Here is a 24448-nt window from a genome sequence, read left to right on the forward strand (position 1 = left end):
CTATTAAAAATACAAAAAAATTAGCCGGGCGTGGTGGTGGGCACCTGTAGTCCCAGCTACTCAGAAGGCTGAGGCAGGAGAATGGCGTGAACCCGGGAGGCGGAGCTTGCAGTGAGTCGAGATCGCACCACTGCACTCCAGTCTGGGAGATACAGGGAGACTCCGGCTCAAAAAAAAAAAATTAGCCAGATGTGGTGATGCATGCCTATAGTCCCAGCTACATGGGAGACTGACATGGGAAGATCACTTGTTGAACCCAGGAATTCAAGGCTGCAGTGAGCTGTGATCATGCCACTGCACACCAGCCTGAGTGACAGAGCAAGACTCTGTCTCAAAAAAAAAAAAAAAAAGGCCGGGCGCGGTGGCTCAAGCCTGTAATCCCAGCACTTTGGGAGGCCGAGACGGGCGGATCACGAGGTCAGGAGATCGAGACCATCCTGGCTAACACAATGAAACCCCGTCTCCACTAAAAATACAAAAAAATTAGCCGGGCGTGGTGGCAGCGCCTGTAGTCCCAGCTACTCGGGAGGCTGAGGCAGGAGAATGGCGGGAACCCGGGAGGCGGAGCTTGCAGTGAGCCAAGATCGCGCCACTGCACTCCAGCCTGGGCGACAGAGCGAGACTCCGCCTCAAAAAAAAAAAAAGAATAGAAAAGGAAAAAATGATAGATACATAGTTCACTGGCTTTCAGTCTTAATTCTTTATACATGCATTTAATGGTATACATTAAATGCATTAAACCCATTATACATTCCTCTAACCAAGACTGTAGTTGTATTTCATATATTGATACATAGTATTTTTATGAGCATTACAACGTATCTGTTAACTTCCATTATGATTTTTTCTTTGATCTTCGTGCAAAAGGATACAAAACATATCAGCAAAGGGAAGAGGGGCACGGGGCAAAGTCTGGCAGAAACCAAGTGCAAGCTTCCAAGAATCCTCTCCCAGTGGAATCACAAAGGACACTCTTAATTCCTCCAGCACTGAATTGTGATAACACGTGAGAAGTGTTGCATATCAGGGAAGCTTATTAGAGACTCAGTACCCAAGCTTTTACTGAGGGCTGGTCAGACAGGCACCCTCTGCCTAACACATACCAAAATTCCAGCCTCCTAGAGGGAGTGCTAGTACTCAGCATAAACAACACTGTATGAACACACAACAGTGTAGGTCCAGTTAACTATTCATCAGTTAGGGAATGGTGGGAACCCTTCTGAAATCTTAAGTTTCCAGACACCAGCCAAGGGTCAACCTTGTAAGCAGGGTTTTCTAAGAAAAGCAGCCACAAAGAGAAAACAAACAAAGAAGATCAAAGAGAAAAGCTGGTTCCTTAAAAAGACTAATACAGTTGACCGCCAGTGAAACTGATCAGGAAGAGAGAAAAACCAAATAAATGAGGGTCAACTCTATATTTCTATAAACTAGCAATAAAGAAAAAACAATTACATATATTTATATACTATTTTCAAATGGCATCACAAATACAAAACATAGGAGTAAATCTAATAATTTTATAGGCAAAATGGAGAACTCAGTACAATACAGATGTCAATTTTTCCTACTCTGATCTATAGATTCAAAGTAACCTCAGTTAAAACCCCAAGAGAGGGCTGGGCACAGTGGCTTACACCTGTAATCCCAGTACTTTGGAAGGCCAAGGCGGGTGGATCACCCTGAGAACAGGTGTTCGAGACCAGCCTGACCGACATGGTGAAATGCCATATCTACTAAAAATACAAAAAACAGCCAGGCATGGTGGTGGGTGCCTGTAATCCCAGCTACTCCGGGGGCTGAGGCAGGAGAATGGCCCGAACCTGGGAGGTGGAGGTTGCAGTGCGCCAAGATTGTGCCAGTCCTGCTGGGCGACAGAGCAAGACTGTCAAAAAAAAAAAAAAAAAAAAAAAAAAAAAAAAAAAAAAACCAACAACAATAGAGTTTATTTTGGGGAGGAAGAGGACTTTGCAAGTGGATTCTGAAGCTTTCACAGAATTACAAAAGACCAAGAATAGCTTAGACATTCTTAAAAGTGTTAGATAAGCAGTCTTACTCGGATATCAGGCTTATTGCAAGGCTACATATTCAAGACATCACAATTTTGTAGCAGAAACAAATTGACCAAAGGAACAAGGTACATAGGCAAGAAACAGACTTGGCCTTAATGGACACTTGAGTAATGATAAAAATGGCACTATAGAGCTGTTTTTTCAGTAAACTGTGCTGGGTTAATTACATATCCATGTGAAAAAAAATGAAATAGGATTTCTAACTCACATGATCAACAAAAGTCAATTTCAGGAGGTCTGGATAATAAAATGTAAACAGCAAAAATTAATGAGTTCTTAAAGATGATACAGAATATCTTAGGCCAGGCATGGTGGCCCGCACCTGTAATCCCAGCACTTTGGGAGGCCGAGGCAGGCGAATTGCTTGAGTCTGAGAGTTTGACACCAGCTTGGGCAAAGCAATGAAAACCCATCTCTAGAAAAAATACAAAAATTCGCTGGGTGTGGTGGCACACGCCTGTAGTGCCTCTATTTGGGAGGCTGAGATGGAAGGACTGCTTAAGCCTGGGAGGTTGAGGCCGCAGTGACTCTGATCGTGCCACTGTAATCCAGCCTGTGTGACAGTGCGAGACCCTGTCTCAAAAAAACAAAAAACAAAAACCAGAATATCTTCATGACATCAAGGAAGAAATAGATACCTTAACCCTGACAGAACACATATTAATTATAAAGGAAAAGACACAAATTTTACTAAGTTAAAATTTTTTTTCTTTTTTTTGAGACAGATACTTACTCTGTCACCCAGGCTGGAGTACAGTGGCACCATCTCGGCTCACTGCAACCTCTGCCTCCCGGGTTCAAGTGATTCTCCCGTTTCAGCCTCCCAAGTAGCTGGGATTATATGTGACACCACAACTGGCTGATTTTTTTTATTTTTTTATTTTTTTGAGACGGAGTTTCACTCTTGTTGCCCAGGCTGGAGTGCAATGAAGCGATCTCAGCTCACCACAACCTCCGCCCCCCAGGTTCAAGCCATTCTCCCGCCTCAGCCTCCCGAGTAGCTAGGACTACAGGCACGCACCACCACGTCCAGCTAATTTTGTATTTTTATTAGAGATGGGGTCTCTCCATGTTGGTCAGGCTGGTCTCAAACTACCGACCTCAGGTGATCCGCCTGCCTTGGCCTCCCAAAGTGCTGGGATTACAGGCATGAGTCACTGTGCCCGGTCTGATTTTTAAATTTTTAGTAGAGATAGGGTTTCGCCATGTTGGTCAGGCTGGTCTTGAACTCCTGACCTCAAATGATCCGCCTGCCTCGGCCTCCCAAAGTGCTAAGACTATAGGGGTTGAGCCACTGTGCCTGTTTTTTTTTTTTTCTTTCTGTTTTGGAGAGAGTTTATCTCTGTCGCCCAGGCTGGAGTGCAGGGGTGCCATCTCAGCTCACTCTAACCCCTACCTCACAGGTTCAAGCAATTCTCCTGCCTCAGCCTCCCAAGTAGCTGGGACTACGGGCACACACCACCACACCCCGCTAATTTTTGTATTATTAGTAGAGACGGGGTTTTGCCATGTTGGTCAGTCTTGTCTCTAACTCCTGACCTCAAGTGATCCACCCTCCTCGGCCTCTCAAAATGCTGGAATTCCAGGTGTAAGCCACAGCACCCGGCCTAAAATTTAAAACATCTTAATTCATCAAATGATGAAGTGAGCAGAGGGAGGAGATACTTATCACACATAAAACACACAAACGATTCATATTCAAAAACAGAAAACCTCCTATATATTAGTACAAATACTCAATATACAACTCATTAGAAAAACAGAAATAAGACTTGAATACGTACTTCAAGAAGAGAAAATCTAGATACCCAATAAACACATAAAAAGGTACTAAGCACTTTGGGATGCCGAGGTGGGCGGATCATGAGGTCAGGAGTTCGAGATGAGCCTGGCCAACATGGTGAAACCCCACCTCTACTAACAATACAAATATTAGCTGGACGTGGTGGTGCATGCCTGTAGTCCCAGCTACTTGGGAGGCTGAGGCAGGAGAATTGCTTGAACCAGGGAGGCAGAGGTTGCAGTGAGCCGAGATCATACCACTGTACTCCAGCCTGGGTGACAAGAGTGTCATCTCAAAAAACAAACAAAAAGAATAAATAGAAACCTAATAAAACTCTAACAAGTAAAAAAATTAAATGAGTAATTAAAATTTTTCCTACAAAGAGGCCAGGCTTGGTAGCTCACACTTGTAATCCCAGCATTTTGGGAGGCTGAGGCAGCAAGATTGCTTGAGCCCAGGAGTTAGAAACTGCACTGAGCTGTCATCAAGCCACTGTACTCCAGCCCATGCGACAGAGCAAGATCCCGTCTCTAAAATAAATAAATACTTTTTCCTACAAAAAAAAAAAAAAAAAGCACAGACAGTTTCAGGGATGAATTCTATCAAATATTTTAAAAGAAATAATAGGCTGAGCACTATGGCTCAACACCTGTAATCCCAGCACTTTGGGAGGCAGAGGTGGGCCAATAACCTGAGGTCAGGAGTTCGAGACCAGCTTGGCCAACATGACGGAGAATTGCTTGAACTGCAGTGAGCCAAGACTGTACCACTGCACTCCAGCCTGGGCAACAGAGCAAGACTCCATCTCAAAAATAAATAAATATATATCATAATAATGCTCTACAAACTCTTCCAGAAAAGAGCAACACTTCCAAATTCATTGAGACCAGTATCACCATCATACCAAAGACAAAGATATTACCACAAAGAAAAAAAAGGACCAATAGACCTCATGACTATGGACATAAAAATCCCCCAAAAAATAGTAGCAAACCAAATCCAACAACATATAAAAACCACTCTGATGGTTAATATAAGTGTCAACTTGACTAAATTGAGGGATGCAAAGTATTGTTTCTGGCTGTATCTGGGTGCTGCCAAAAGAGATTAACATTTGAGTCAGTGGACTAGAGAGAAAGACCCACCCACAATGTGGGTAGGTACCATCCAATGGCTGCCAGCACCGCTAGGAAAAGCAGGCGGAAAGTAGGATACGCTGACTTGCTAAGTCTTCTGGTCTGCATCTTTCTCCCATGCTGGATGTTTCCTGCCCTCAAACATCAGACTCCAAGTTCTTTGGCTGTTGGGTTCTTGGACTTACCCCAGTGGTCTACCAGGGGCTCACAAGCCTTTGGCCACAGATTGAAGGCTGCACTGTTGGCTTCCCTGCTTTTGAGGTTTTGGGACTCAGACTGAGCCACTACTGGCTTCCTTGCTCCTCAACTTGCAGACTGCCCATCACGGCACTTCACCTTGTGATTGTGTGAGTCAATTCTCCTTAATAAACTCCCTTTCACATATACATATATCCTACTCGTTCTGTCCCTCTAGAGGACCCTGACTAATACAACTATATGCCATATAAACACTATGACCAAGTGGGATTTATCCCAGGAATGCAAGGCTGGTTTAACATTCAAAAATCAATTTATGTAATGCATCCTATTAACAGAAAAAAGAACAAAAACCACATGATTATCTGAATAAATGTACAAAAACCATGTGACAAAATCCAGTAACATTAATGATAAAACCTATGAAAAGTCACAAGAAAATAGATGACATACTAAAAATAGGATAATTTGAAGATGGTATATTCATAAACTTGTGGGTGTAGAGGAACCACAAGGAACAATGCAGGAACCCGAAGCTAGTAAAAGCTAAGGTGGTACTACCTCCAGGCCCAAAGAGATGAGGGGAGGGAACAATTACCAAAACCCAGAAAGGGACAGTTATACAGAGTCTGCCACAATATAAGGTGCCGAGAGCTTCAGTGGAGAGATAGAGCCAACTGAAGGTAAAAGTCTGAAAGCTACCATGATCAAAAGCAGAAGACATGAGAGCCAGCCAACCTTGATGATATAACTTGAAAGCTCAGGAGAGTAATACTTTTGCTCAGAATCAAATTTTATTGATTGATCTTTCCATGCACTCAGAATGTTTTTTGATTGTAACATAATGTACAAAATGTGTATTCTCTTACAGATGAAAAACTTAAAATATCAATGATAAAAAAAACTTACCCATAGTTACTATCTCACTCATAATTTATAATTTTTTCATACACAAAATGTTTACAGTTTTATATGAACCATAATTCGTTATATTTTTTTCTCAAGTCCCATCACTCACCTGGAATCAACCTTCTTCTCCATCCTCTGCTTAATCACTTTTTGATGGAAATTGTGGCTTGATATACACTTCACAGTGAGCAGATTCTTCTTGAATCAAAGTATTTTATCTTCCCCTTCTAACTACAAAAAAAAAGGGAATAAAAGAGAGAGAAAATTATTCGCAGCTTCTCAGGAGCCACACTTCTGAACAGCTACATGCCAGCTCCTAGTCTCCTACCCTCCTTAATTCAACACTAGATGAATATGGGCTAGGTCTCTGACTGAAAATACTATATTTAAATTACATTTTTTTAAACATTTTTTGAGACAAAGTCTTGCTCTATCACCCAGGCTGGAGTGCAGAGGCACGATCTCTGCTCACTGCAACCGCCACCTCCTGGGCTCAAGCAATTCTCCTGCTTCAACCTCTCAAGTAGCTGGGATTACAGGCACCTGCCACCACACCTGGCTGATTTTTGCATTTTCAGTAGAGACAGGATTCCACCATGTTGGCCAGGCTGGTCTCAAAATTCCTGACCTCAAGTGATCCACCCGCCTTGGCCTCCCAAAGTGCTAAAATTACAGTGGTGAGCCACCACACCCAGCCTCACTGTGGCTTTGATTTGCATTTCTCTAATGATGAGTGATATTGAGCTTTTTTTCATGTTTGTTCACCGTATGTATGTCTTCTTTTGAAAAGTGTCTGTTCATGTCCTTTGCCCACTTCTTAATGGGGTTGTTTTTATCTCATAATGTTGTAAATGCTAGATGATAGATCTTTGTCAGATGGATAGAGTGCAAAAATTTTCTCCCATTCTGTAGGTTGTCTGTTTACTCTGATGATAGTTTCTTTTGCTATGCAGAAGTGCTTTAGTTTAATTAGAAATTAAACTAAATTTGTCAATTTTTTATTCTGTTGCAATTGCTTCTGGCATCTTCGTCATGAAATCTTTGCCTGCGCCTATGTCTTGAATGGTATTGCCTAGGTTTTCTTCTAGGGTTTGTATAGTTTTGGGTTTTAAATTTAAGTCTTTAATCCATCTTGCGTTGGTTTTTGTATATGGCGTAAGGAAGGGATCCAGTTTCTGTATTTGCATATGGCTAACCAGTTCTCCCAGCACCTATTACTAAATAGGGACTCCTTTCCCCATTGCTGGTTTTGGTCAGATCTGTCAAAGATCAGATGGTTGTAGGTGTGCGGTCTTATTTCTGGGTTCTCTATTAGGTTCCATAAGTCTATGTTTCTGTTTTTGCACCAGTACCATTCTCTTTTTGTTACTGTAACCCTGTAGTACAGCTTGAAGTTGGATAGTGTGATGCCTGCAGCTTTATTCTTTTTGCTTAGGATTGTCCTGGCTATTCATGCTTTTTTTGTTCCATATGAATTTTAAAGTAGTTTTTTCTAATTCTGTGAAGAATGTCAATGGTAATTAATGGTAATAGCATTGAATCTGTAAATTGCTTTGGGCAGTGTAGCCATTTTCATGATATTGATTTTTGCTATCCATGAGCATGGAATGTTTTTCCATTTGTTTGTGTCACCTCTGATTTCTTTGAGCAGCGGTTTGTAGCTCTACTTGAAGAGGTCTTTCACTTCCCTTGTTAGCTGTATTCCTAGGTATTTTATTATTTTTGTGGCAACTGTGAATAGGAATTCATTCATATTTGGTTCTCTGCTTGCCTGTTGTTGGTGTATAGGAATGTTTGCAATTTTTGCACATTGATCTGTATCCTGAAGCTTTGCTGAGGCTGGTTATCAGCTTAAGAAGCTTTTGGGCTGAGACGATGGGGTTTTCTAGATAAAGAATCATGTCATCTGCAAAATGTTATTTTCTAATTAACGAAACTGAGAGGAGACGAGCCACACTCAAAAGGTGTGCCTGCTTCTTTCCTTGTGTCTAGATGCTTCAGCACCTTCAACTTCCCTTCACAAAAACACCAGTAGAGGCCAAGATTTCTTGTTTTTCTTCAGATTAATTTTTATGGTTATCAGTGTTACCATGTAGAGTTTTCATTTTCTTTCTTTTGTTTTTTTAAAGACAGAATTTCTGGCCAGGCACAGTGGCTCACGCCTGTAATCCCAGCCCTTTGGGAGGCTGAGGCAGGCAGATCACCTGAAGTCAGGAGTTCAAGACCAGCCTGCCCAACATGGGGAAATCCCGTCTTTATTAAAAATACAAAAGTTAGCCAGGCATGGTGGTGGGCACCTGCAAACCCACCTACTCAGGAGGTTGAGGGAGGAGAATCACTTGAACCCCTGAGGCAGAGGTTGCAGTGAACCAAGATTGCGCCACTGCACTGCAGCTTGGGCGACGGAGCAAGACTGTCTCAGAAAAAAAAAAAAAAAAAAAGACAGGATTTCCCTCTGTCGCCCAGGCTGGAGCGCAGCAGTGCAATCACAGCTCACTGCAGCCTCCACCTCCTCAGGCTCAGGTGAGCCTCCCGCCTCAGCTTCCCAAAGGGTTAGGATTGCAGGCATGAGCCACCATGCCTAGCCTTTTTTCTTTCTCACGCTGTCATCCACGGTCTCATGCTATTATCCAGGCTGAAGTACTGTGGCACCATCACGGCTCACTGCAGCCTCAGCCTCCCATGCTCAAGCAGTCCTCCCACCACAGTCTCCCAAGTAGCTGGGACCACAGGTATGTGCCACCATGCTCAGCTTATTTTTTATTATTTGTAGAGACAGGGCCTTGCTATATTGCCCAGGCTGGTCTCAAACTCCTGAGCTCAACTGATCTATCCACCTTAGCCTCCCAAAGTGCCTTTTTTTGTGTGTAGAGATAGGGTCTCACTCTGTCACTCAGGCTGGAGTGCAGTGGTGTGATCACAGCTGACTGTAATCTCAAACTCCTGGGCTCAAGCAATTCTCCTGTCTCAGTCTCCCATAGCTGGCACTACAGACAGGAACCACTGCACCTTGCCTAGTTTTCATTTTTTCTTTTTCTTTTTTTTTTTTTTTTTGAGACAGTCTCGCTCTGTTGCCCAGGCTGGAATGCAGAGGTGCAATCTAGGCTCACTGCAACCTCTACTTCCTGGGTTCAATCGATTCTCCTGCTTCAGCCTCCCATGTAGCTGGGATTACAGGCACGCACCACCACAGCGGGCTACTTTTTGTATTTTTAGTAGAGATGAGGTTTCACCAGGCTGGTCTTAAAACTCCTGACCTTAAGTGATTTGCCTGCCTCAGCCTCCCAAAGTTCTGGGATTACAGGCATGAGCCACTGCGCCTGAGCCCATTTCTCATTTTCAATTAGTGATCATTTCTATCAAAAATATTCATTAGGAACTGAATAAATTACGACATAGTTTTTTTGTTTTGCTCTGTTTTTTAGTGCCAGGAATAGTAGTGTTGTGGGTTGAATTGTGTTCCCCAAAAAAGATTTGCTGAGATCCTAACCCCTGCTACCTGTGAATGTGACCTTATTTGAAAACAGGGTCTTTGCAGAAGTAATTAAGATGTAAGTTACGATGAGGTCACGTGGGAGTAGGGTGGGCCCTTAATCCAAAATGATCTGTCTTTCTTAAAAGAGAAGACACAAGGGACAGATACCCTGGGCCTTCAGGGAGAGGATAAGACCTTGATTTCAGACTTCTAGCCTCCAAAACTGTGAAAGAATCAACTTCTATTAGTTTTAAGCCACCTGGTTTGCGGTACTTTGTTACAGCAGCCCTAGGAAACTAATACAAGTAGTAAGACAGAAGAGTAAGATTTAAGTAATGGTGGAGGCAAGCTAACAGGGTGAACGTGTCCTATGTTGAGTAATTGTGATGCATTTACCAGATGTTTCATTCTACAAGAATGAAGTCACCCTTATAATCAAGGTCACATATTTCAATGACAATCAGACAAGGAATTAGCCAGTTTATCCATACAAAACGAACAATCCTTACTTACATCAAACCAATGTCCTAGATTTTCTGATACCACACTCCAAGTAACAGAGCTCATCATAAGTGACTATTTCTACAAATAAATCAAATAGAAGGAGTATTCAAATAGTGACTTTTGGTGAAATACTGCTATAATCAATGTGTCTCTGCCTTGGGTTTCTGTCATAATGATTCTGTGGAATGTCCTTGGTGGTCAAGGACCCCCTTTTGTTATACACTCATACCAGCATTCTACCTATTTGTACATGTCTGCCTTCTCCACTAAAATATAAATTCCATGAAAATAGGAATCATATCTGATCTTCTGTCCACTGTATCTCCAGCCTCTAAAACAATGTCTGTAACCTCACAGATAAAATACACACATACTATGGCCGGGCGCGGTGGCTCAAGCCTGTAATCCCAGCACTTTGGGAGGCCAAGACGGGCGGATCACGAGGTCAGGAGATCGAGACCATCCTGGCTAACACGGTGAAACCCCGTCTCTACTAAGAAATACAAAAAACTAGCCGGGCGAGGTGGCAGGCGCCTGTAGTCCCAGCTACTCGGGAGGCTGAGGGTGGAGAATGGCGTGAACCCGGGAGGCGGAGCTTGCAGTGAGCTGAGATCCGGCCACTGCACTCCAGCCTGGGCTACAGAGCGAGACTCCGTCTCAAAAAAAAATAAAATAAAAAAATAAAATAAAATACACACATACTGGAAAAACTAGGACACAGGTTTGCTTTCAATAAGGACATGTATGAATATAAACTTGCTTATAAGTTGGAATATACATAATGATAATCAAATACAAAACACGGCCGAGGACGGTGGCACATGCCTATAATCCCAGAACTTTGAGAGGCTGAGGCAGGTGGATCACCCGAGGTCAGGAGTTTGTGACCAGCCTGACTAACAGGTGAAACCCCATCTCTACTTAAAAAAAAAACAAGCATGGTGGCGAATGCCTGTAATCCAAGCTACTTTGGAGGCTGCAACAAGAACGCTCGTACCTGGGAGGTGGAGGTTGCAGTGAGCCAAGATTACACCACTGTACTCCAGCCTGGGCAACAAGAACAAAACTCCATCTCAAAAAAAAAAAAAAAAAAGTCTAAGAAAAACTAAAATTATTAGGTGTTGACTCCCAGTTAAACATGTAGATTGACCTTCTAAGGTGATAGTAAAGAATACAAAGGAACAAACCATAAGGTTAAAGAGATGAGAGAAGAGATTATAGGACACCAGCGATTTCCACAGTTTTACAAGGAAAATGAAGTGGCCTAACAGGTTTGAGGAAATGAAAAACTTTGATTTGAGGATACCAAAGGAAAGCGGGCCACACAGATTTCCAATCCTGTCAGACAGGGTATTCAGGTCCCTTCTGCTGTCCTGCTTCCAACATTCTGGTAGCTAGATGGTACCTTTCAGGCAGGAGACTGGAAAAGTCTTCTCAGAAAACACTAAAAACTAACAGATCTCCAGATTCTGAAACATGTGCTTTACTCTCCATCAATGAAAAAGCAGACTTGTCCCTAGATTACCCTAAAGTGAAGCCCATGAACTCCGCAGTCCTGCTTAGACACTAGGAGCTTCCAGCTAATTTCTCAGTTACACATTTTTTTTTTTTTTTGAGACGGAGTCTCACTTTCTTGCCCAGGCTGGAGTGCGGTGGCTCAATCACGGCTCACTGTAACCTCTGCATCCTGGGTTCAAGCGATTCTTCTGTCTCAGCCTCCTGAGTACCATCACACTTGGCTAATTTTTTTGTATTTTTGGTAGAGGAGGTTTCACCACGTTGGCCAGACTGGTCTTGAACTCCTGACCTCAAGTGATCTGCCCGCCTCAGCCTCCCAAAGTGCTGTGATTACAGGCATGAACCGCTTCCCCTGGCCAGCTTACAACTTTTCTTCTGCAGCTTCCTCATCTCTCCCAGTCCTCACAGAATTGAAGAGAATTAGGGTCTTGCTCAAAATTAGGTTTTGGTTTAAGAAAACATTGTGGCTAGTTTGATCTTCTATCCAGACTACTAAAAGTTTCTCCATATCAGCAATAAGGCTGTTTAGCTTTCTTATCCCTGGTGTGTTCCCTGGAGTAGCACTTTTAATTTGCTTCAACAACTTTTTCTTTATATTCACAACTCGGCTGTTCGGTACAAGAGGCCTAGCTTTCACGTTATTTCAGCTTTTGATGTACCTCCTTCACTAAGCTTAGTCATTTCGAGCTTTTGATATAAAGTGTGACATGAAACCCTTCCTTTCACTTGAACACTTAGGGTTCACTGTGGGGCTATTAATTGGCCTAATTTCAATATTGTTGCCTCTCAGGCTACAAGGAGGACCAAGAGGGAGGAGAGAAACAGGGAACTGGCAGGTAGGTGGGGCAGTCAGACACAACACTTAAGTTTACTGTTTTATACCAGTGAGGTTCATGGCGACCTAAAACAATTGCAATAATAACATCAAAGATCACTGATCACAGATCACTGTAACGGTATACCTGAAATAAAGTTTGAAATATAGCGATAGTTACCAAAGTGTCAGTGATAGGAAGTGGGCACATGCTGCTGAAAAACTAGTTGTTCGGCGCAGGACTACTTGCTACAAACTTTCAATTTGTAAAAAACACAATACCTATTAAGTTCAATAAAGCAAGGTATGGCTGTACTCAAGTCCCTAGCATCATTCATTCAACAAATATTTACAACACATCTACACAGCACTTAGGAAACCTGAACAGCCTCCCATAAAATAAAAACATGCACCCACCTCCCACGCGGGGAAGGCTTCAAGGTTTGTTTACTGCGTTACCCCCTGCGGGCTCGGTGGGGGAAGGTCGCCCATACACCAGCCCTTCCGCTCTCCTGGGCCACTTAGCCGGGAGAAGGAAACCCCTCATTTGGATCCGCGTACGCTAAGAAGCATTGCGTAGACTCGAGCACCGGCCAGGAGCGCACTAGACGCCTGGGAGGATGCGGTGCCCCCGGGGCGCAGGACAAGAAGCCGAGGAGACGCGGTGGGAGAGGATAGCGGGAGAGGATGGCAGGCTCCAGGCCCCGTCCTGCGCCCTCTTGTCGCACTTCCTCCATTCCCGCACCACAGACCCGCAGGTAGGCAACATCACCTGCACTTTTAGGGGAGGAAGCAGAGGCTCGCACAGATTTCACCGGACTCGGAGGGACCCGACTGAGCTCCCTGCCGGAGAGGCCGAGCCCATAAGAGGGTGGGGACGTTAGGATCGGGCCTCGTACCTGGGGAAGCCGAGCCATCGGGCCTGACGCTGGGAGAAAACCCGGCGGGAGAGGGCTGTCCGGGACCTGCTTCGTAACTCCCGCGCGGCCCACGCCAGCCTCAGCGCTTCGCGCGCCTCTAGACGCCAGTCTCGCGCCGGGCCCGCCCTTGTCTCCACGGCGACGCGGCGCGCACTAGGACCACCCCATTCAGACCCCGGGGCTTGCGCAGCCTCAGTCGGGCGGGTGGCGCACGACCGGTCGCTTTTGCAGCAGCCGCAATGAGAGTCGGTTCCGAGGGGCGTGGGAAATGCACCGTCTGGGCATCCCCACTGAGAGTCTTTGGCTCGCTAGCTTAGCTCTGAGCTCAGGTTGCTACTGCTCCTCTTAGACGAGAGAAGTGAGAGGCATTCCGAGGCGGAACCCCGAGTTAACACCGCCCGGGGTCGAGCACTAAGGATGAGGTTCCAGCTGGGAGGTGGCTGCGAACGAAAGTCTTCCTTCCCTCACTTCCGGGCTCGTGCGTGAGCCTCTTTGGCTTTTCGTTCACGGGGAGTGGAAACCGGAACCCGTGGAGTATGACCCGCCCATGCGTGTACCCGGCAGATTGCTACAACTTGCACTTGGAGGGGAGAAGTCCCATGGCCCCCGAATTAGAAATCCCAGGCTTATCTCTTTTTTTAACCCTTCATTTGAAAATGTAATTAATAAGCACTCCTTTTTGTTAAATTTTTTAATTTGGGCCGATCCTAATAAAAACAGGAGTGGGAGGGGTAAGTGGGACTTTTGAAATACTTTTTTACTGTGCTTTGTAAAACGTTTGAAAGCACGTGAGATTCCTGGTGCAGACACTAAAAGCAGTAGTTAAATACTTGAAAGATTTTACGCTAAAAACATGAGGAAAATTAACTTGTTGGGTGTCTCGGGGTTAGAATCACAGATAATTTGTATTTTTGTCCTATTTTCTACATGCTAATTTTTGCAATTAAAACATTTATTATTTATTTATCTATTTATTTTGAGAAGGAGACACCCTCTGTTGTCCAGGCTGCAGTGCAGTGGCACGATCTGGGCTTACTTCCACCTTCACCTCCCGGGTTCAAGCGTTTCTCCTGCCTCAGCCTCCCAGGCGCACGCCACCACGCCCGGCTAATTTTTTTTTTTTTTTTTTTTTAGAGAGACGGGTTTCACCATGTTGGCCAGGTGAGTCTCGAACTCCTGACCTCAAGTGATCCTCCCGCTTCAGCCTCCCAAAGTGCTGGGATTACAGGCGTGAGCTACCGCACCTGGCCCTGAGGCGGATCACTTGAGGTCAGGAGTTCGAGACCAGCTTGGCCAATATGGTGAAACCCCGTCTCTACTAAAAATAAATTTAAAAAAAAAATTAGCCGGCCGTGGTAGTCCCAGCTACTGGGGAGGCTTAGACAGGAGAATCGCTTGAACTCAGGAGGCAGAGGTTGCAGTGGGCTGCGATCGTGCCATTGTACTCCAGCCTGGGCAACAAGAGCAAAACTCTGTCTCAAAAACAAACGGCCGGGCGCGGTGGCTCAAGCCTGTAATCCCAGCACTTTGGGAGGCCGAGACGGGCGAATCACGAGGTCAGGAGATCGAGACCATCCTGGTTAATACGGTGAAACCCCGTCTCTACTGAAAAGTACAAAAAACTAGCCGGGCGAGGTGGCGGGCGCCTGTAGTCCCAGCTACTTGGGAGGCTGAGGCAGGAGAATGGCGTGAACCCGGGAGGCGGAGCTTGCAGTGAGCTGAGATCTGGCCACTGCACTCCGGCCTGGGCGACAGAGCGAGACTCCGTCTCAAAAAATAAAAACAAAAAAACAAAAACAAGGCCGGGCGCGGTGGCTCAAGCCTGTAATCCCAGCACTTTGGGAGGCCGAGACGGGCGGATCACGAGGTCAGGAGATCGAGACCATCCTGGCTAACACAGTGAAACCCCGTCTCTACTAAAAAAAATACAAAAAACTAGCCGGGCGCGGTGGCGGGCGCCTGTAGTCCCAGCTACTCGGGAGGCTGAGGCAGGAGAATGGCGGGAACCCGGGAGGCGGAGCTTGCAGTGAGCTGAGATCCGGCCACTGCACTCCAGCCTGGGCGGCAGAGCGAGACTCCCTCTCAAAAAAAAAAAAAAAAAAAAAAAAAAACAGTATAACTAACCTATTCACTGTAATTTAGCCTAAGTACTTATATAATTATGTAGATTTATATAAATTACATATTTAGGATAAGTCAATAAGCATTCTTTCTAGATGATTTGAGCTAATTTCCTAATGCTTTCTTCCTGTCATAGGCATTTACCATCCTCAGCTTTCACAAATTTAGGAGGGATGAAAGGCATTTCCATTTTGAGTTACAATGAAAATAATTAGTCTTGTCAGGAAAGATTAGAAGATAACAGTATATAATAATAGCTAGGACAAGGACATCTTAGAGGCTGGGCACGGTGGCTCACACCTGTAATCTGAGCATTTTGGAATGCTGAGCCAGGAGAATTGCCTGAGCCCAGTAGTTCAAGACCAGCCTGCGCAACAGAGTGAGACCCCCCCCCCCACAATCTCTACAAAATATAAAAAATTTGACCAGACGCGGTGGCTCACGCCTGTAATCCCAGGACTTTGAGAGGCCAAGGTGGGTGATCACTTGAGGTCAGGAGTTTGAGACCAGCCTGGCCGACGTGGTGAAACCCCATCTCTACTACTAAAAATACAAAAAGTAGCCAGGCGTGGAGGCACGACCCTGTAATCCCAGCTACTCGGGAGGTTGGGGCACAAGAATCGCTTGAACCTGGCGGGGACGGTTGCAGTGAGCCAAGATCCCGCCACTGCACTCCAGCCTGGGTGACAGAACAAGACTCTGTCTCGAAACAAACAGAAAAACTAAGGGTTACCCTTGGAGCAAGAAAAACTGAATGTAGGAAAAAGCCCATTTAGAGAAGTGCAATCCAGCCTGCTGTGATGAGGCTGCTGAAAGGTCATGGCCTGGCATTAAGCTCTCTCACAGGTGCTCTCATGATTTCTGGGTTTCTAGTATTTTCTTCTTTTCTTTTTCTTTTTTTTTTTTTTTTTTTGAGACAAGAGTTTCACTTTTGTCCCTCAGGCTGGAGTGCAGTGGCACGATCTCGGCTCACTGCAACCTCCACCTCCCGGGTTCAATCGATTCTCCTGTTTCAGCCTCCCAAGTAGCTGGGATTACAGGCATGTGCCACCACGCCCAGCTAATTTTGTATTTTTAGTAGAGACGGGGTTTCGTCATGTTGGCCAGGCTGGTATAGAATTCCTGATCTCAAGTGATCCTCCCACCTCAGCCTCCCAAAGTGCTGGGATTATAGGCATGAGCCACCATGCCCGGTCAGTTTCTAGTATTTTCTTTTTTTTTTTTTTTTTTTTTTTTTGAGACAGAGTCTTGCTCTGTCGCCCAGGCTGGGGTGCAGTGGCCGGATCTCAGTTCACTGCAAGCTCCGCCTCCCGGGTTTAGACCATTCTCCTGCCTCAGCCTCCCGAGTAGCTGGGACTACAGGCGCCCGCCACCTCGCCCGGCTAGTTTTTTGTATTTTTTAGTAGAGACGGGGTTTCACCGTGTTAGCCAGGATGGTCTCGATCCCCTGACCTCGTGATCCGCCCGTCTCGGCCTCCCAAAGTGCTGGGATTACAGGCTTGAGCCACCGTGCCCGGCCTCTAGTATTTTCATTTGCTTCTCTGCTGTTCTTGGACTAATTTCCCTGACTGGCTGAACCTTTGAGACCCCTTATGCCAAACTTTGGGCCAACAATTTGGACCTAAACCAAGATCTACACACACTTAGTAAAGAACTAAAATAATTTCCCTCTCAAAGAGCTTTCCCAAGCTGATATTTGAAAATTGGTTATTAGTTGCAGGAGGGGACATTTAGAATTACAAATTATTGGCCTGGCACGATGGCTCACACCTGTAATCCCAGCACTTTGGGAGGCCGAGGTGGGGGAATCACATGAGGTCAGGAGTTAAGACCAGCCTGGCCAACATGGGGAAACCCCATCTCTACTAAAAATACAAAAGTTAGCTGGGTGTGGTGGCACAGGCCTGTGGTCCCAGCTTCTTGGGAGGCTGAGGCATGAGAATTCCTTGAACTCAGGAGGCGGAGGTTGAGTGAGCCGAGATTGTGCCACTGCACTCTAGCCTGGGGGACAGAGCAAAACTCGGTCTCAAAAAATTACAAATTACAGACCGGGTGCGGTGGCTCACGCCTGTAATCACAGCACTTTGGGAGACCGAGGCAGGCAGATCACGAAGTCAGGAAATCGAGACCATCCTGGCTAACGCGGTGAAACCCTGGCTCTACTAAAAATACGAAATAATTAGCCGGGCGTGGTGGCGGGCACCTGTAGTCCCAGCTACTTGGGAGGCTGAGGCAGGAGAATGGCCTGAGCCCCGGACGCAGAGCTTTCTGTGAGCCAAGATTGTGCCACTGCACTCCAGCCTGGATGACAGAGCGAGACTCCCTCTAAAAAAATAAATAAATAAATAAAAATACAAAGTATCAGGCCGGGCATGGTGGCTCATGCCTGTAATCCCAGCACTTTGGGAGGCTGAGGTAGGTGTATCACGAGGTCAGGAGTTTGAGACCAGCCTGACCAACATGGTGAAACTCTGTCTCTACTAAAATACAAAACTTAGCTGGGCGTGGTGGCACGCGCCTGTAATCCCAGTTACTCAGGAGGCTGAGGTAGGAGAATCTCTTGAACCCGGAAGGCAGAGGTTGCAGTGAGCCGAGATCACGCCATTGCACTCCAGCCTGGACAATGCAGCGAGACTCCTTCTCAAATAAATAAATAAATAAATAAATAAATAATCCTGCCAAGGAGAGTAACATTCAAAAGCTACAATAAAACAAGAATTTGCAAGCATCTAGCTTTTGCCAGGCACAGGTGAAAGAAGTTTATGGAAGCCTCCCTTAGATTATTACCTTTTTTCCTAGGTAACAAGTGAGACTTTGAGAGGTAAGAAATGAGTTGAGGGCCGGGCGCGGTGGCTCAAGCCTGTAATCCCAGCACTTTGGGAGGCCGAGACGGGCGGATCACGAGGTCAGGAGATCGAGACCATCCTGGCTAACACAGTGAAACCCCGTCTCTACTAAAAAATACAAAAAACTAGCCGGGCGAGGTGGCGGGCGCCTGTAGTCCCAGCTACTCGGGAGGCTGAGGCAGGAGAATGGCGTAAACCCGGGAGGCGGAGCTTGCAGTGAGCTGAGATCCGGCCACTGCGCTCCAGCCTGGGCGACAGAGCAAGACTCTGTCTCAAAAAAAAAAAAAAAAAAAACAAGAAATGAGTTGAGGCCAAGGTTCTACAAGACATTAAAGGAGCCTAGTGGAAAAAAAGTAGGTCCTAAGTAGGATAGACCAGAGGGCTCAGGATATTAGTTCCAGCTATCAAATCGTGACAGCTGCAATGCCCTGGGCACTGATTTCATGTATGGCTTGTGGTAGTTTAAAACATGCCTACACATTCCTTGACATTCCTCCCATATAGAGGTGGAGTCTAAGTTCCTTTGCCTTGAATATAGGGTAGCCGTGCTGACTCTAAGGAACAGAATGTGGCACGTGGCAGAACTGATTCCAAGGCTAGGTTAGGAAAGGCAATACAGCAACTATCATCTGGCTTTCTTGTTCATTCTCTGAACACTTGCCCTTAGAATCCAGTCGTCATGTTTCAAGGAAGCTCAGGCCACAGGGAGAGGCCATGTCTAAGTGTTCCAGGGACAGCTCTAGTGGTCCCAGGTCTTAGGTGACAGCCACCATCAACCACCAGACATGTAAGCTTTTAGGGGACCCTAGGCCCCATCCTTTGGGCTGCCCCCACTGGTGCTGAATGGATCAGAAACCAGCTGGCCCAGCGGGAACCAGCCCATTTTGCAGATTTGAGAGCAAAATATAAATAATTCGTTTTAAGTCACTGAATTCTGGGGTGGTTTGTTACACAATAGTAGGTAACCAGAAACCCGTAATTTCTGGATTTCTAGTATTTTCTTTTTCAAGAAAGGTCAGGTCCGGTGGCTCATGCCTGTAATCCTAGTGCTTTTGGAGGCTGAGGCAGGAGGATTGCTTGAGACCAGGAATTTGAGACTAGCCTGAGCAACACAGCAAGATCCCGTCTCTGCAAAAAATCGTTAAAAATTAGCTGGGTGTAGTGGCAGGAGCCTGTAGTTCCGGCTACTTGGGAGGCTGAGGCTGGAGCAGTGAGCTATGATTGTGCTATTGCTTTCCAGTCTGGACGACAGAGCAAGACTCCATTTCCCCCTAAAATAAAATAACCAGAGCAGTGGTTTTAATGTTATCTTTAATTCCCTCTACAAGCCTGAAAAGTAGGTATACTGCGATCCCTTTCTGAAAAATGAGGAAAGGGAGATCCAGGTGGTGAAATGCCTGGCTCAGGTTTCACACTAATTGGCAGGGTCAGGATTTAGCAGCTTCAAAGAAAGCGCCTTCTCCACTACTCCAGGGAGTCTCTAAGACACTAAAGGGGATTAGACCTGTTTCCCACAGCTTTAGGAAGAATTTGGATTCCAAAAACAGCTTGATTTTTAAAATCATAAAAACACCTGCTGTATTATCACCTACAACGTATCTCTGTATAGGCTTAAAAAGGCTCAGCAGCTTTATGGGTTATATAAGGCTTTTTACCCACCTTACTCTGTTTAATCTTAACTGCCCCATGAGCAGGTTATATCATCTTCCCAATTTCACAGGTAAAACTAAGGATAGATGGAAAGACTAACTCTCCATAGCCTGTAGGAGGTGGCAGAGATGAGAATGCAAACTCGGGCCTGACTGGCATGTGTTTCCCTCTGCCTCTTGCCTGCAAAAAAATAGTTGGTAAGAAACACACTTTATTCAGTAATACAAACGAAAAGAAAAAGGTTTTCTGTTGCCAAGATTCACAAGGGAGCCGAGTGAGTGGTCACTCACTGCTTAACACTCTAATTTCACAAGTGAAGAAAGTGAAGTTCCAACAACATAGGCCTCTTGGAAGAAATGTAGACGTCGCTGTCCTTTAACAAGGAAAATTGCGTTCTCCTTCGCGCCTATGTATCCCTTCACACCAACGCTGCGAGTACCACAGGGCAGAAATGGGTGCTTGTGGTATTCCTGCACATAGGACCTCCTCCCCAGGACGGCAGTTACCCGCACTGCTCACATATTTGCATTTCTGTGGCCCCCCTGTCAGCCGACTCTGCAATACGTGGTAAGCGCTTGACATTCGCCGTCTCATTTCCCCAACTCCACTCGCACTTCCCCTTTCCGTGCAGGCTAAGGACAGATTCAGATAACGGGAGGGAAAGAACATTTCAATGAATGTCAGTCGCCTTTATCTCTATCAAAGCCAGTCGTGACAAGTTTGTCTATTAATGCAGCAACCAGTACTGTCGCATAAGCCTCATAGATTTACAGAGAGGCCATTTTAGAAACACGACCGAAACTTAGCGAAGTCAGCTTTGCCCAAGATCACGCCAGTCGCACAACAGCTGAGGTTCGAACCCGCACCGGGAAGGCTCGGAGGACCCCAATCTCCTATCTCAAATTCCCCACTGCCGAAGCCCCACGGTTCTCTGCCGATGCGAACCGTGCAAACACACGGGTGGTCGCGCCACACGCCGCGCTAGCCGCCAGCCCAGGCCCATCTCGCCGCCGCCTCCCCGGGAGAGTGTCGTGCCCCGAGTCTCGGGTCCCAAGTGCCACCCGCTTTGCCCCGCAATGCGCGTGGGAATGCGGTGGCGGCGGCCTCGGGGCTGCCCGCGGCGACCGCCTGCGCGCACGGGAGCGGGCTTCTGCTGTCCCCGCCGCAGCCTCCTCCTCGCCACCACCGCCTCCCCACCGCCCGGCCCGCGCAGGGGCTGGCGTCCGGGGGGCGTGCGGCGATGCTTCTTTTCCGCCCGGCACCGCTGCAGCCACCTCACATCCGGGCGCGCGGCGGGGAAGGCGGCGCCGGGGCCCGGGTGCGTGGAGGGAGTTATTAAGGGGGAGGGGGCCGAAGAGGAGGGGCGGAGGGCCGGGCTGCAGTTACGGCGGCTGAAGAGAGACAGCCCGAGCGGGTCGGGGTGGGGGCGCAAGAGCGAAGGCTGCGGGGAGCGGCGCTGGGACCGGCGCGGGCGACTGGGAGGGGAGCGGCGGCCGAAGCAAAGGGCCGCCGAGCGGCGGAGGCACCGAGTAAGGGCCGGCGGCGGTGGCGGCTGGGTCCGGGGCACCGCGCGCCGGTGCTCGCGGGTGTAGAAGGGGCGCGGGCGCATTGCTCCCGGGGTCGCGTGCGTGAGCGCGGGCGCCGGGGCGCCCGCAGAGGGTGAGCAGGAGCGCGAGGCCCGCAAGGCGGCCGGCGGGTAGCCGGCGGGCTGGCTGGGGGGGGGACCGAGCCGCCGGGCCGGGGAGGACGGCTGCGGGCCTGCGCCAGCTCCAGCTCGAAGCGCCCGGGCCGGGAGATTCGGCCTCCCTGCTCCCTGCGGCCGGCCGCCCCTCAGTGAGTACCGTCCCCGCCCTTCCTCCGAAGGAGGCCGCTGGGCCCGGGCCTGCGTGAGGGGCTGCGGGTTGGGGTCGCGGCCCGGGGAAGCCAAGTTTCGGAGCTGAAGCCGGTGCTCGCTCTTTCCTTGCCATCGGCGCCCCTGACATGGCCACAGGTGCGGCTGGCCGGGCGAGGGGCGCTCGGGCCCCGTCCCCAGTCCCTGATCCCCGGATAACAAGGGGCAGCTGGCGCCGTCCATTGGCAAGTGACAGGCACTTTACAACAGACTTCGCGGGTTCCCAGCCCAACCAGTCTTCTGCCTGCCCCCAGTCCGGGAAACTTCCCCACCAGTCTTGAAAGATCCCCCTGGGTGGCAGCTCCTAATCTTGGTTTCTCTTTGTATTAAAGCTGCTTAAAGGTTATATACCTTGAGTTGGGCACCTTCCGCTTTTTACCATGTTGATGCTTAGGATACTAGGAGAGATAACTGAGTACCAACGATTCTATCTCCGAGTTCTAATTTATAGCATAATTTTGGGGTGGGGACTTATTTTTAACACGAACTGTTTTAAGAGGTTAAAACGTTTCAGCCTCTGAAGAAACAGCCAAGATTTTTGAAAACTTACTGTTCTCGGTGACAATTTTGTGCCGATTTATCTTCCAGGTGCAGAGCATTGTAGACCAAGGAGCCATGGATAGGAGAAGTGTGGGTGAAACAGAAAATGGAGATACTTTCCTTGACCTGAAGAAGCCACCTGCCTCCAAATGCCCCCATCGCTATACAAAAGTAGGGTTTGCCACTAATGAAATAGTGTTTCTTTTAGGTGGGGAAGTTAGTAACATTGTATAACCATTTAATTCCTATTAAGTGGTAATCTCACTCTGACTCACTACATGGACTAAATATTAACTAAATTTAGTAGAGCATTACTTTGAACATTTTTCTGCAAGTGCAGATACCCAGAGTTTAAGCTGGAATTTGCTTTAAGAGGTTTTTAGGTGAAGGGAATGTAGGCTTAGATTTTTTTTAAATTGCAGATCCGTATACTTTGTAAGTTCTGTAACAGCTATGTAATTGGTATGTTATTGATTTACATACTGTACTCTGAGGATTAAAGCTCTAGGATGCGCCACAAAATTAGTGTCCTCTGTATTGATGTTTCCTTAAGAAGCAGATTCCTCATAGGAATGCTGTTGAGTGTGCTTGGTGGGGTAACTGGATTTTTCAATCCTATTTTTTTACTTTCTATTACAAATTGGATATGGACTCAAAAAAGTAAGGCTTCAGTCATTTCCCCTAGCTGAAAACTGGAGATGTTTAAACTGCTTGTCCAGATGACTGCTTTTGGGAGAGAGAGGAAGTCATATTTATTAAGGATCTTGCTTCAGTACATGTCTTGTTGGCTACTGAATGTTTCTGAAGAGGTTGACAGGACTCGAATTGTAAATTCATTTCTCGGTCCCTAAAATGTATCAGACTGGTTCCCATAAAACTTGCTTAACAGTGTTGAAGCAGTTGGGACACTGACGACAAGAACGGTTATATCCTAATTGGGCCCACATCCATATATCCTTAGTATGGACTTTTAAAAATTTTTTTTAATTTTATTTATTTATTTATTTATTTTGCACGCGACAGGGCCTCATTCTCTCGCCCAGGCTGGAGTGCAGTGGTGCGATCATGGCTCACTGCAGCCTGGACCTCCTGGGCTCAAGCCATCCTCCCGTCTCAGTCTCCTGAGTAGCTGGGACCACAGGCGTACACCACTACGCTCGGCTAGTTTTTGTATTTTTTATAGAGATGGGAATTCGCCATGTTGCCCAGGCAAACTCCTGGGCTCAAGCAATCCGCCCACCTTGGCCTCCCAAAGTGTTGGGATTACAGGGGTGAGCCACTGTGCCAGGCCTCAGTCATGGCTCTAACATGGCTAATTGTCCCTGGCTTCCTGGAATACTGACTGGTTAATGCTTTAAAGCCAGCCCTTGTTTATGTACTGGTGCACTACTCTTACCTACTTGATAAAGTATCAAATGCTGTCAGCTTAATATTCATTTTCAGCACTGAAGAAAACTGCTGTAAGAGAAATGTTTTCAGGTGTAAAGCGTTCTTGGTTGATTGCTGTCTTAGGATGGTCTGTTTTGGCATGACAGCATGTGAGCTGATAGAAAACTTTTTCCACATTCAGATTTGGTCTTCCCAAATATGTCTTCCCAAATATATTTCTCTCAAACCTGAGAATGTTTAGAGTAGTGTTTCACAACTTAGATTCATTTCCTGAAATGGTGACAGGTGAATTCTGAATGGAGAAAAGCCATCAAATGAAGTGAAATGGAAATCTTCCAGTACTTATTTTTTTATTTTTGTTTTTATTTTTTGAGACGGAGTTTCGCTCTTTTTGCCCAGGCTGGAGTGCAGTGGCACAATCTCGGATCACCACAACCTCCCCCTCCTGGGTTCAAGCGATTCTCCTACCTCACCCTCCCGAGTAGCTGGGACTACAGGCATGCGCCACCATGCCCAGCTAATTTTTGTAGTTTTAGTAGAGACGGGATCTCGCCATGTTGGCCAGGCTCATCTCAAAATCCTGACCTCAAGTGATTCACCTGCACCAGCCTCCCAAAGTGCTGGGATTACAGGTGTGAGCCACTGTGCCCAGCCCCCTTCCAGTACTTTTTGTTTTGTTTTGTTT

General features: G+C 46.7%; 2 protein-coding genes and 1 long non-coding RNA gene across 60 annotated transcripts in view; 1 reads left to right on the forward strand and 2 right to left on the reverse strand.

Moving 5' to 3' along the window:
- Positions 1–13821, reverse strand: part of SFI1 (SFI1 centrin binding protein) — a 115366-nt gene extending 101545 nt beyond the window's left edge. For 9 of the 33 annotated variants that reach the window (XR_013399246.1, XR_013399245.1, XR_013399237.1 and 6 more), the window contains exons 1-2: positions 13306–13820; positions 6205–6326 (exon numbers count right to left, since the gene is read on the reverse strand). Coding sequence is in view for 23 of the 33 variants with exons in the window: in XM_077949913.1 (XP_077806039.1) it covers positions 6205–6227 (23 nt within the window). In the remaining 10 variants the exon portion in view is untranslated. Of the gene's footprint in view, positions 1–6204; positions 6327–13305 lie in introns of all 33 variants that reach the window. The other 24 variants (XR_013399243.1, XR_013399247.1, XM_028827793.2 and 21 more) reach the window with 5 other exon arrangements.
- Positions 13822–14296: 475 nt separating this feature from the next.
- LOC144331796 (uncharacterized) lies at positions 14297–19288 on the reverse strand. Its single transcript, XR_013399295.1, has 2 exons — positions 18459–19288; positions 14297–14694 (listed from the first exon to the last, which is right to left on the reverse strand). It is a non-coding gene; the product is annotated as an uncharacterized LOC144331796 (long non-coding RNA).
- Positions 19289–19591: 303 nt separating this feature from the next.
- Positions 19592–24448, forward strand: part of EIF4ENIF1 (eukaryotic translation initiation factor 4E nuclear import factor 1) — a 64828-nt gene continuing 59971 nt past the window's right edge. For 13 of the 26 annotated variants that reach the window (XR_013399254.1, XR_013399251.1, XR_013399255.1 and 10 more), the window contains exons 1-2: positions 21324–21472; positions 22423–22545. Coding sequence is in view for 19 of the 26 variants with exons in the window: in XM_028827802.2 (XP_028683635.1) it covers positions 22450–22545 (96 nt within the window). In the remaining 7 variants the exon portion in view is untranslated. Of the gene's footprint in view, positions 21262–21323; positions 21934–22422; positions 22546–24448 lie in introns of those variants that run through there. The other 13 variants (XM_077949928.1, XM_077949929.1, XM_077949932.1 and 10 more) reach the window with 5 other exon arrangements.

This window comes from Macaca mulatta, chromosome 10 (genome assembly GCF_049350105.2).
Source record: "Macaca mulatta isolate MMU2019108-1 chromosome 10, T2T-MMU8v2.0, whole genome shotgun sequence".
Classification (NCBI taxonomy): domain Eukaryota; kingdom Metazoa; phylum Chordata; class Mammalia; order Primates; family Cercopithecidae; genus Macaca; species Macaca mulatta.